The following is a 13,168-nucleotide window of genomic DNA, read 5'->3' as shown; positions in this document are numbered from 1 at the left end:
TGAGAAAGAATAAGAAGGATTCTGGAGAGATGGCTTAGAAATTAAGAGCACTGGCTGCTCTTCCAAAGGACCCAGGTTCCATTCCCAGCACCCACATGGCTCACAACCATCTGTAACTCTAGTCCTAGGGGATTCTATACCCTCTCTCTTCTGGCTTCTATGGGCCCTTTACACACATAATGTAGGCAAAACACCCATATACATATAAATCTATATTCACGTATAAGTAAATGTTCAAAATCTATTTTTTAAAAAATAGCAAGAGGGACAGAGAACAGGTCCCCAATGAAGGAGCTAGAGAAAGTACCCAAGGAGCTAAAGGGGTTTGCAACCCCATAGGAGGAACAACAGTATGAATTAACCAGTAACCCTGGAGCTCCCTGGGACTAAACCACCAACCAAAGAAAACATATGGTGGGACTCATAGCTCTAATTGCATATGTAGCAGAGGATGGCCTAGTCAGTCATCAATGAGAAAAGAGGCCCAAGGTCCTGTGAAGGCTCTGCACCCCAGGGGAAAGCCAGGGCCAGGAAGCAGGAGTGGGTGGGTAGGTGACCAAGGGGAGAGGAGTGGAGATAGGGGGGTTTTGGAGGGGAAACTAGAAAAGGTGATAACATTTGAAATGTAAATAAAGAAAATATCTAATAAAAAAAGAAAAATAGCAAGAGGAGCTAATGTGATCAAAGTACATTATGTACATTGCATGAAAGTCATAATGACACCCCTAACTTTGCAATGATACATACATGCAAATAATAATAATAATTGAAAAACAATGAAAAAGAAAGGAGAGAGAGGGCCCAGAAAGCATCCCCAGTCAGTGGGGGGAAAGAGATAAGACCATGGCCAGCTTTCTCTTCAGGCTTCAATGGATTGGGAGACACAAGCTACCTCAAGAAAAGCCAGACACTCTGCCCAAGACCTGCCACACACACAAATGGAGACACACATGACCTTGGACACCACCGTCACACACTGGGAGGTGAATCTTCCGATGGCATTAAGGTGAGGATCAGCTGATGGTGTACTCAGTTGTTGTACACCCAACCCTGCAGCTGCTGCAGCAAAGCTGCAGTTGGCCATGTGACCTACCCAGCATGCTGCCTGCCTAAATTCAGGCACACGGCCCTCCTAAACACTTTGCTGCCTGAGTCTTTCCCAGGCCCAAAACAGAGGATGTTCCAAAGTGCAGCTCCACCCAGCTCAAGTTCAGAGAGAAGAGGAGCAGACTGTGATCAGGGCCCCAGTCATTTGAGGCCAGTCAGGGCAAGGCATTTGAGGCTAAGGGTGAGTAAGCACCTTCCCCTAGAGCAGACTCCAGTTGGCCATAGAACCTGCTTCCCACTGCCCAGGCTAGAAACTGGCACAGTGATGCACACTGCTCTGCTCACAGCTTAGTGCTCTGGGCCTGCTTGCAGCCAAATCCACGCAAGGGTTAGCTAAAAGGAGGCTATCCAATCGGGACAGTCAGGAAAATCCTGGTTGGCTGGGAAGTCCCTCCCCTCACTTCAGTCACAGAAGCTTATCATGCATCTATAAAGAAGGGATAAATGGAGCAGAGGACACACTGGCCCTCCCCCTCCTGGCTTTTGACCATCAAGAGGAGCCTCCTGCCAGGCATGGTGGCTCACACTCAGGAAGCTGAGGCAGAAAGATTGTTCAAGCTCCATCTGGAATACAGGTTAAGAATATGTCGAGGGAGTTGGAGGAAAGAGAAAGAGAGTAAAGCCAGAGGGAGGGAAGGAGGAAAGAAAGGAGGGAGGGAGGGAGAAATTGAGATTCTGGCCTTAGCTAAAAGCAAATATTTCAAATGAGATGAAAATATCAAAAGAGAGAAAACAAAGGGAGGAGAAAATCTTTGACTGGGACTCAAAACCTGGGTTCTGGTCTGTATCCACCTCCAGCTGGGCGCTCTCCATCTTTAGACCAGGAATCCTCAGCTGGTGGGATACTGATTAGGCCAGATGATTCCCAGCTACTCCAAGATCATCCACTTATGAGCTATCCAGCTAAAAGGGACATTGGAGGTCAGCCAGTCAGATGACCATACCCTGAACTACCACTGCCCCGCTCCACTCTGGCAGCTTAACTCAGAGGTCCCAAGCATGTCCACTAGCACTCAGCCACAAGACAGCCTGGTTGAGAATTGCTAAGATTTTCTCCACACGGAGAAACCAAACCCATACCCATAGGTTTTCTCCAAGAAAATTTGGTCTGGTCTTCCCTTGAACCTAGTCTGCCTTTGAGGCTGCTTTACTCACAGATACTTATCAAGTACCTACAGTGTGACAGGCAATAGTCCTGTAGCTATGATAAAGGCAGACTCCCTTCTTTTCCAGACCTGCTATTCCAGTGGGTTGATCAAAACTGGCTTCAAGGGGAAATTGATGCATAGCACTGATAGGCCAATTCATTCTTTGCTCTAGACAATACAATGTCATGCAGCTATAAGTTCCCCAATGGCAGGCACTATGATGACATTTTCCTTGAATTTCCAGAATCAACCTTGATTCCCTACCAGTGGTCCTGAAACTCAAAAGACCCCATTGAATAGATATAGATGAATAGGTGCCTGTAGGAACCCACAGAGACTGAACCACCAACTAGATAGCCCACATGGGACTGATGTAGGCCCTCTACACATATGTAACAGTTGTGTAGTTTGATCCTCCTGTGAGACTCCTAACAGCAAGAGCAGGGGCTGTCTCTGACTCTGTTGTCTGCCTTTGAGATGCTTTCCCCTTACTGGGCTGCCCCATCTAGCATCAATAGAAGATGTGCCTAGTCTTACTACAATTTGATATGCCAAGTCTGGTTGATATCCCTGGGAGGCCTCACCTTTTCTGAAAAGAAAGGGAAGAGTGGATGTGGGGGGAGTGGAGGAGGAGAAGACTGGGAAGAGAGGAGGGAGGAGAAACTTCAGTCGGGATGTAAAGTAAATAAATACATGTATTAACTAAAATTAAAAAATAAAAAGAAAGGATAGGAGATAAGTGAGAAGTACTCAAGTAGAAGGAATAATGACTGGTCAGACAGAAGGTTAAATAAGCTAAGATGAATAGTGGGTAGATGATAAAATAGTAAAAGAATAGATAGGTGGATGGATAGGTGGATGGATAGATGGATGGATAGATACATAATAAGCAATCAAGTAGATAAAGTGGAGAGGTCTATGGATACGACCAATACTCAGACAGATCAACACAGAATCCTCCCTGTGACTGGTTGTGCTCCCAACTACTGAAGCTTTCACCTTCTCCCACCCCCTCCTCAGTCTTAGACACAAAGCAGAAGTGGGCTCTTCTGCCACTCCTCCACCAGGTCCCATCTTCTCTTGGACTCCTCCAAGAGATCAAGAAAAGCTCCAAAAGCCACCTCACGCAAGTATTCAGCACCCAGGCCCAAAACTGAGGGCCCCAAGGAAGGGAGAAAGCATCATTTCACCGTGCAATGACCTGGCTGGTGCTGAGCCTCTGGATGGGTTCCTCATTGGTTCAGATGCTACCTCATTCCCTTGCCTGACCCCTCACTGACTCTGACTCATCCATTTACTCAAAACTAATCAGTTGTCCAGTATATGTAACTGAGAGGATAAGAAGGGGACAATCACCCCTTCCAGAGACCCCCATCCTCAGAGATGGCAACCATGGTTGACACATTTGTCCCAGTGACCACTTAATCTCTTAAGGGAGAGACTGGGTTATAAGCATACAAGAACAAGACAAGAAGTCTGTTATGGAAAAGGAAAACTTTGGACCCCAAAGGACAAGATGTGAAGAAAAGAGTGAGGACAACCTGGCTAGAGAAGGCCAAATGATTAGGCAAGGAACTAATGCAGGAGGCGGGTCCTGACTCATGCCTGTCCTACTTGACACTACACAACCACATCCCACCCACCATCATAAGCACATGGTAAGGCCTGGACCGTATGACAACCTGCCTCCTGCCTGCTGCAAATGTTCACTGTTTATTCCTTTGGTCTAGGCCAAAGGGTACAACGTGGGTGTGGTTAACTCAGGTGCATAGACAGCTGTACATCATTTTTCCACCACTTCTGTCACTGTGAAGAAACAAATACAAGACCAGGAAGCAACCTAAGGCTAGATAGGAGCTTATCTACCATTTGTTTTGATCCAAAAAATGTCCAAGTGTCTGAACTCCCCAAGGCCAGCTCTCTGACCCTGTATGTCACCTTGCTTAGCTAAGCCCAATAAGGAGGCCAATGTGGCAACTATTCAATGAATGATATGATGGCTCAGGAAATCTCCCAGGTCCAAAGATCTCTGACCTCTGTAGACCTGTAGACCTCCTAGAAAATCCTGTAAATCCTCCCATTAGTTCACAGCCCCCTGGTGACTGGCATTGTACTCTGTCTTCACATATAATTTATTCTTTATTTTCTTCTCTTTAGAACCAAGTCTTATACTCAATTCTGAGGGAAAGGCTCAAACCTTCACATGAAGACCCTCAAAAAGACATTGGGACCACCATTTCAGGAGACAAAGTCATACCTCATACTATTGGCTGGTCTACACACTCATTTGGCCAGTAACTCTGAACCTGAAACAAGTTCATGAACAGACATGGGCATCAAAACAAAAACAAAATCAAACAAACAAACAAACAAAAACAGTTCAGCTGGGCCTGATATGGATGAACTTGGGTTTGCTGTTGTTCTTACTGTTGTTGTTGTTGTTGTTGTTGTTGTTCCTTTGATGGTGGTAGTGGTGTGTCTTCTTTCTTTCTTTTTAAATTTTTTTTGAGAGCCTATCCACAATCCTTTCCCTACTCCCAAATCTCTCCTGAGAGTGAAAAGGAAGGAGATCCAGATTAATGGACCATATTGGCTTGGATGGGCCCACGAAGTTCTAGGCTTCCCCCACTCCCACGCTACCTGTCTCACCTCTACTGCCTCCCAGATTTCTCTCCTGAACTCCAAGGTGGGAGCTCTGTTTAAGTGTCCTCTGGGCATCTCTTACTTCATACCTGAACTTGGCTCACTGCTCCTGTCCTTGCTTCTCCTTTGATGGGCTTATGACTGAGGTGATCCACCTTCCTTCTGAGCAACTGCTCTAGAAGGTTGGATCTCCTAGCTCTTCCTTCTCTATTCTTGCCCCAAGGAGATCCTGTGACTAATTCCACTTCATCCATCTTTTCCTGCATTTCTGACCACCCAGGCTCAGACCTCACCTGCCTCCCAACAGCTTCCTCAGGGTCTCCCTGTCTGCACATCCTCCTAATGCATTGTCCACACGGGTCATTCAGAGCAACATTTCCAAATTTCCTATCTCCCTATGTCCTTCTTCTCCAGGAAATCACCTGTGATGCTGCCCTCACCTGAAGATCATCAGGGCAAAAGAGGCAGGGTAAATGAGCCGTCCTAGACCAGGGGCCACCCTGACCCAGGGAAAGCATGCTAAACAAGCCTCTTGGTCTAGCTTGGCCGAACTGAAAGGTATCCAATCAACCGAAGAATGCAAGATCAGCCATGGAGATCTAGAAGGCTGTTCTCTGTCCCACCATCCTTCATATCCTCAACTTGGAAGTGAGACAAAACCACTCCAGCCCTGCCCAGCTCCCAGGAGCTCCACACAATCAAAAACACACACTGAGCACTGACCACCCTGACTGTGTTCACCACATTGTCAGCATAATGGCAATTAACTGTGTCTTTTAAGTCGATGTCATTAGTAGTGTCCTCGTATACAGGTGCAGCTCGACACAACTATAGTCATCTCAGTTGTAACCTCCATTTTCCCTCCAGTTGGCCAGGCCGTGCATCTTAAGCCCTACAAAACACACAGCCATTGAAATAGCTGAAACTGAGTGTGGTGCTACACACCTGAAATCCCAGCACTCAGAAAGTAAAGGATCCAAAGTTCAAGACTTTCTGGCTCTATATCAAGTACTAAACCAGCCTGAGAAAAATAGCAAGACCCTGTCTCAAAAGAAAAAAACTCAGCCAAAAGTATTATGTGCCCCCGCTTGTTAATTGACAGTGGCCACAAGACAAACCAGGCATATTCTGGTTAGCTATGATCCTCTTTATCCAGTTTAGCCCAAAACATCTACCTCCTTCCTTGGGTGCCAGGAGCCTCCTGTTTTGCTGCCTCCCAAAACATGCTTTATTCTGTAAGTTCTGTAAATACAAGTTCTACTTTGCACAATACTGAATCCATCTCACAGTGCCTTCTGCCTTCCCAGGCTTTCCCAATACATCCCATTACACAGACTTGATTCCACAGTATATTGAAAGCCACTTGTGTGTGAGAGAAAAACATGCCCACCTGAGGATCCTGACTACCTAGAATAGCACCCACCCTTTACTCCTGTTCTCAAGAATGGCTTCAGCAACTCTTATCCCTCCAAGAGTCTTCCTGAATGTTCTTGCTTCAGTGCCCCCCAACTCCTCCAAGGAGACCCTCTTCCTATACCGGTCATCAAGACCTCAGCAAAGGCACCTGAATATGCAGGGCTGTCCCTCCAATTATACCCAGCCTGTTACCAGGCCACACCAAATAACAGAGTCTTGAGTCTGTGTGAAGCAAGGAATTCCTGGAGGGTGCCTCCAGTGTCCCATACTGTACAACACTCAGGCCCAAGCCTTCAGTCTTACCTCTTCTTGGTGGGGGTGAGATCTGCTGGCCTCTTCTCTGTCAGTACAACAGGGTTCCCGCCAGGTGCCGTGGTTCTTTTGCCCATGAGGGGCGCCATCTCCTTGGAGTGGGCATTCATTGCTGGAGCCTAAGGCATATGCTGAGGTTGAGGGGCAGAGGTTACTTCTGGTGGCTTCAGACTCTCATGGGATATCATCCAACTCCTGCTTATACCCCTCCAAGAGAGAGCTCACTCCCTATTTTCCAGGCTGCCAGCCTTTCTTGGGAACAGGCAAACTGTTCCTACAGTTTCCATAGTCCCAGCTTCCAAAGCACCAGGAGAGCCCAGCATAGCACCCAGAAAAGGACCACCCTGCCTCTAACTGCCCATCACCATCTCCTGCCATATTACTCTCTAGACAGACTTCTAAGACTTAACTTTGCTTTCTCAATGTCCTACTTAAGACTTTGTATTCAGATCTATTTGTCAAGGTCACAGAACCTTTAACTTTAACACTTAACAGGACATCAATGTCACCTCCTTTGCTCTAGATGCTGCTCTGAATAACACAGCTGGAGGTTTTGGATTTCTCAGCATCTGCTGGTAGTCTCTGCAGCTCACTCACTTCCCTTCTCTTGCTCTTCCCCGACAAGCTAATTACAGCCAAACCATGGCACCCTGGTAGACACCCTCTTACCTAGAAGACATAGAATCCCTTACTCTAGGATATAGACCAACCCTTCAGTTCAAACGTGCTTTACTAATGGTCAGTATGGGCTGAGTTAGAAAAAAGTACTGATAAACCTTCCAAAGAGACTAGGAAATGGATCTCGAAGGATGGTTTACAGACTGGGATGCAGCAGAAATGCCATCTGGGTTGGGGGCACAGCCTGCACAATGACCAGGGCTCAAAGCAATTCAATGAGGGTAAAGCGGGTGGAGCTGGAGACCCTGTATGCGTTCATGGAGAGCCCTGGCAGCGAAGGGCTTGGCAGCAGGCTGAGCCACACTGTGAAGCCCTCGAGCAGAACTTGGAAGCTGAGACTGATGTCAGGGAAGCAGGGAGCAGGGAAAGGTTCTGGGTTACATAGGCAACAGAGCCTGAAGGAGAACAGGCCATGGGGACAAGAGAGACCGGTGACCTGGGGGAAGCTGTTATGAAGAGCATGGTGAGGGGGAAGAGGCTGCTAACCTTGAAGGATAGACATAGAAAGGCAGTGTGGACAAGAAGAGGTAATTCTGAAGTCAGGGGACCAACCTTAATGCAAGCCACCTCAGATAGCTTACTTAGCTATAGAAGTAACTTTTCAGCCCCTGCCTACATCTATCGCAGCCAAAGCCAGATAGGTATTTATGTTTCCTCTACCCAAAGCAATCAGTGGACCTGTGGGGCTAAAAAGACTTTGCTGAGTCAAGAGCAGAAGTAGACAGAGGTGTTCCTCATCCTCCCTCATCCTCTGGTTTCTCTCCTGAGAAATAGCTTGAGTGGTCGGTCCCCTGACACCAGTTGCTCCATCTTTCTTGTGCTAGGGCCATGAGTGTGGGCTACTCTGAACAGCTCGGGTGAGCGGGGGTCAGAGCAGTCTGGACTCAGGCTCCAGCAGCTATAATTAACTCCTGAGTCACCCTATATGCTTTGCTTTGCATCCTCACCTGCTGGACTCTCTCCCTGCCCTGCGATCCAGCTCCTTCACCCGAGAAATACCATGTCACACCTGCCAAGGCTCTGACACTGATTGAAGCAGCCTGTCCTAGGGACGCAGACCAGGCAGGGGCCAGAAGGAGACCTCCATAGCTGCTATCTCAATAACCCGTGAGTGCCTGGGCGTGGTCACTCTTCAGCGCTGGGATAGCTGCTCCCGTCTTAAACACCCATCACACTCCAGCCATGGAGATTCACATCCACCCCTAAGCTAGCTGAAAGAGACGGGAGCTTTCTCTTCCTGAGATTCCCAGAAAGTTCCTGGGCCTGTCAGAACCTGCATTATCTCCTCTGCCTGTTGTTAAAAGGAACCCCAGCTCTCCCCACACCTTCCTAGGACCCATGGGCAAAGGGCAGACATGGTCCAGAGGATTCCAGGCCCGCACTCTAGTCTTTCTGGGGAACACTAGCTTTCTCTGGGTGACAAGGATTTACCTGGCAGGTTCCAGATGGTGGTGGCAGTCCTTGCCTTGAGATCACCGCATGTCTGGGGCCCAAAACCCACCGTCGGGAAGGTGGCTGAGGTGGCCAGAGGCTCTCATCGTAGGCACAGAGATAGCTGACAGCTGGAATGAGGCATCAGAGGCAAAACTGGCTGGGCCACCTGCCCTCGGCATCAGGCAGGCCACACCCACCACCCACGTGTCCTGCGTGAGTCACCTCCACACCCACAGAACAGCCTCACCCCATAGGAGAAAAGGCAGGAAAGGTGCTTGTTGTGGCACAAAGCTATAGTCCCAGCCCTTCCCTCATACATTTGATCCTCAGAGGGTATTAATAGCATCAGTCTCCTCACTTGGGAAATGGGACCCATTACAGGGAACTTACTGATCAAGGCTGTCATGGAGAGACAAGATGGAGGTATAGAAGCTACATACGTAATCAAGACTACAACCAAAGGCTATCCTGGTGGCCAGTTGTAAGACTTGACCTCCATCTTTCAAAAATAGTTCTTGGGACCAAATCCCTCAGAAACAGAGGAAGTCCAATGTTTCCCAACAGATAACATGTATCATGGGTATTTGTGTGTGACAACCTCGCCACTTCCTGCCTCTGTGATCTTTGGCAAGTCATTTGTCCCAAGCCTGGGTTTCCTCACCTGTCAATCATACGAACCTGTATTGGAAGGTAGAGCATAAATGAGGGTGCAACTGAGGAGAGATAGAACAAGGCCTAGAGTGAATTCATTAACCTGTGACAAGCAGGTGTTACTGTCACAATATTTATTCACCCAGCAATAGTTTGTGCCACTGTTCTTCAAGGCCAGAGCACTACAGGAAAACTCTGTGCCCTCCCTACATGCCCAAATGGCTTCTGGGAAAGGGGTGGAGCATAACTTGACTCAGGAACTGCACATCTTCCGCAGGGAAGTTGTGTAGGCAAGGCACAACAGGTTTAGAATGGAAGTCCCTGCTCCGAGACAGTGCTGTTGGCTGATGCAGCAGGGACTTTCCCGACTGTTCCCAGGAGGCGGGATCCCAGATCCCTGATCACTACAACCTGCTAGGCCTGGGGAGGAGGAATGAGGCAGGGTCTAGCCCATGAGAGAGAAAGGCCTGTGCCAGGCCAGGGCAGAGTAGCTTCAGGTGTGGCTTCGGGAGGGCACACACCTGCAACTTGATCCATGGAAACCTGCAGTTGTGCTCATGATTCCTCGTCACTGTTCCAGAAACACCACCATCAAAGCCCTACCTTCAATTAAATGTGGCCTCTCTCTTCCTCACCTGCCCGGGCCTGACTCAGCCTTGGCCCAGGTTTGCTTCTGGTGTCTCAACATCCTGGATATGAGGCTATTCCCTTCTGATGTCTCAGCATCCTGGGCATGAGGCTATTCCCGGCTCTCTGTTGAAACTTTCCTTGCTTTCACACTTTTCTTTGGAGACTAACTTAAAAGCTCCTTGATCTCTCTCATCCAAAAGCATTCTCTATAACATCAGGGACTAGGGGAAGCCCCTCTACTCTAAGGGTTACCTCATGGAAACCCAGTGTAACACCAAACACTGGTCCACGATTCAGTGTCATGGAATCCAGCCATCGTGAGACACGATACATAGGAGGCCACTGCAAGACAGCAGTGAACCTGAGAGTGTTATCTCTGCCTTCAAAGCTTATGGACCAACCAGAAGACCAGCTCCAGCAGGGATCATTCCATCACAGGTGACAAGGGCCAACTGAGGTGAAAGGGACTCATCTAAAGGGAAAAATGGAGATTCAAATCAGAGGGAGCATGTGGGCTAGAAGTGGAAGAAAGAAAGCTTCATCAGCAGTGTCAAGACACCTAAGACCCCAGCTCGTTTCAAGGCCTAGGGTAATGTGTGAACTCAACAAAGTGATCAGACATGGGGCTCAGATGCAGTCCACTGAGTGACCCCAGGCTGCTGGCTCAACCCTGACCTCTTAGTGACCCAGAGTTGGGCTGGCCACTGGCCAGTCAGTGACTGTCACCACTATAATCTAACAGGGGACTGACCCGGCTGAACCGGTGGTACACGCTGAAGGCAGTGCTTCTGGCTACCTACAGGGAATCAAGCTTGTCTTTGTGAGCTCTCTATCTTGAGTCTTGGATCCACACAGCACAACCACAGGCCTATGCCACCGGAAGTCCCATGTCCTTCCTTCTACCTCATTCTCCAGCCCTTGCAAACCCAGCATTGCTTGCCTGGTCCTGTCTGCCATGTGGATTACCTGTAGGGTTCATTCAACTGTCCTCCACTACCAGGTTCCCAGTTCCTGGAGCAGCCCTGAAATGTACCATGCTCACTTTTCTTCAGCAATCTGAACTCTCCTTCCATATTGGGAAGAACATACAAGGAAGAGACCTTTCAGATATGGCTATCTATGTGTGGAAGAGGAGACTGGGCCAGAGCCTGGGGTGGGATGCAGGCAAGGAGAGAGAAAAGGAAGATTCTCTTTATTTCTGCCCCAGCCTGCTTTCCAGACGCCTGAACATCAGGCAACCTCTAGGTGTCTGCCATGATACCCATGTGTGCCTCATCCTGCTAGCTGAGGTCAGAGCAGAAGGCCTAGACAGCAGTCTGTCTGCAGAAGCCTTCCTCTGTCTGATGCCCAACACCAACAGAGGGTTCCCAGGAGGCGGTGAGCAAACCTGCCCAACTCTCTGCACCTTCTAGACTCACAGACTCATATCCGGGGATCCATCCCATAATCAGCTTCCAAACGCTGACACCATTGCATACACTAACAAGATTTTGCTGAAAGGACCCAGATATAGCTGTCTCTTGCGAGACTATACCGGGGCCTAGCAAACACAGAAGTGGATGCTCACAGTCAGCTATTGGATGGATCACAGGGCCCCCAATGGAGGAGCTAGGGAAAGTACCCAAGGAGCTAAAGGGATCTGCAACCCTATAGGTGGAACAACATTATGAACTAACCAGTACCCCAGAGCTCTTGACTCTAGCTGCATATGTATCAAAAGATGTCCTAGTCGGCCATCACTGGAAAGAGAGGCCCCTTGGACACACAAACTTTATATGCCCCAGTACAGGGGAACGCCAGGGCCAAAAAGTGGGAGTGGGTGGGTAGGGGAGGGGGGGAGGGTATGGGGGACTTTTGGTATAGCATTGGAAATGTAAATGAGGAAAATACCTAATAAAAAATATTAAAAAAAGAAAAAGAGGAAAAAGTCACACAAAAGTTTGTTTGTTTGTTTGTTTTACTTTCAACATTTCATCTGTTTCAAAATATTATTACAGCCAAAACAGTGGAATCAACGGCATATAATAAGCTATGCACACACATACACTTGTCAAGTTATGGGGAATGAAGCTTATTTTGGTAGGTAGTGTTAACAAAAATTAAAATTGCATACGTTAGTAACATATCTCAGTTTAGTACAAGTCTGACACGTTTTTTTGCTTTCCTGTGTTCTGCTAAATCACCATACCTGAACTGTTTTTAAATACTCAAATTTAATTTTATTCTCTTTGCCTATAGTCTGATTCCAAACAAAACTCTACATAAGCATCTCCAATATCCGGTCTATTTCATCATCATTGTCATCCAAATATGAATTTCAGTCCCTGATGAATCTGCTGCATGTTCTTCATAATCTGAAAAAAAAAATCTTCCCTTTCAGTTAATTCTTGATATTCATCTTGGTCTTCAGCCACTGGACTGATCTACCTCAGGGGTCCAGAGCAAGACCCCTCTAGCTCCAGGGGAAGAGGTATCCACTCCTAGAACAAAGTTCCAAAGGGTTCCACCCAGTTCTCAAGATAAAATCCCATAGCCAGCAGTGGCTGAGCCCAAATGATGTGACTCCAGCACCTAAGGTCTAAACTGTCTTCGGACGCTTCTGCATTATATCCATCAAGTCATTCTATCCTGAATCCCATGGGGATGGGTGTGAGGGGTTTCCCACTCATCAGAATGTGTTCAAGATATTCTGAATCATCTCCTAGAGCTGCTTGGAAAATTTAACCTAGAGACCAAACAGCTTGAAGAAACCCTAACTGGGTTACAACAATAGATGCCTTGCAAGAACTGTAAGACAACAGGTCAGTCTTTCCCAGTTTTCTTTCATAGGAGAGCTTGTCCGTGTATCAGACTGGCAACCTTCTTCCACCAAGTGCTGCCTCAAAGATGTGGGCATGAATGAAGTGAGGCTCAAGCTGCAGAGGGGATGGACCAAGTCAATCCCCTGTGTTCATGTGGTTTCCGGGGCACCCTCCATATCAGAGGAACCGGAAGACAGGTTTCAAGAGCAGATTTCCTTCAGATTGGACAGTAATTGCTGTCTGCCCCACACACAGGGTCAAATGAAAAAGAAATCGGTAGTCATCTAAGGATCACACAATGTTTTCTGAGCTGAGCTACAAGGAAAGCAAGCAGCCCAGGGCCCACAG

The 13,168-nt window shown here is 47.8% G+C and overlaps 1 protein-coding gene across 5 annotated transcripts in view; it reads right to left on the bottom strand.

The window, feature by feature from the left end:
* The window catches only part of Trpv3 (transient receptor potential cation channel, subfamily V, member 3), a 32,880-nt gene extending 23,971 nt beyond the window's left edge, over positions 1-8,909 (bottom strand). For 3 of the 5 annotated variants that reach the window (NR_163834.1, NM_145099.3, NM_001371006.1), the window contains exons 1-2: positions 8,736-8,878; positions 6,618-6,757 (exon numbers count right to left, since the gene is read on the bottom strand). Coding sequence is in view for 3 of the 5 variants with exons in the window: in NM_145099.3 (NP_659567.2) it covers positions 6,618-6,736 (119 nt within the window). In the remaining 2 variants the exon portion in view is untranslated. Of the gene's footprint in view, positions 1-6,617; positions 6,758-8,735 lie in introns of all 5 variants that reach the window. The other 2 variants (XR_388460.1, XM_006533348.3) reach the window with 1 other exon arrangement.
* Positions 8,910-13,168: the final 4,259 nt, after the last annotated feature.

The sequence above is a fragment of the Mus musculus genome, chromosome 11 (assembly GCF_000001635.26).
Source record: "Mus musculus strain C57BL/6J chromosome 11, GRCm38.p6 C57BL/6J".
Classification (NCBI taxonomy): domain Eukaryota; kingdom Metazoa; phylum Chordata; class Mammalia; order Rodentia; family Muridae; genus Mus; species Mus musculus.
Note: the sequence above shows the minus strand (reverse complement) of the source record. Positions and strands in the feature narration are given on the sequence as shown.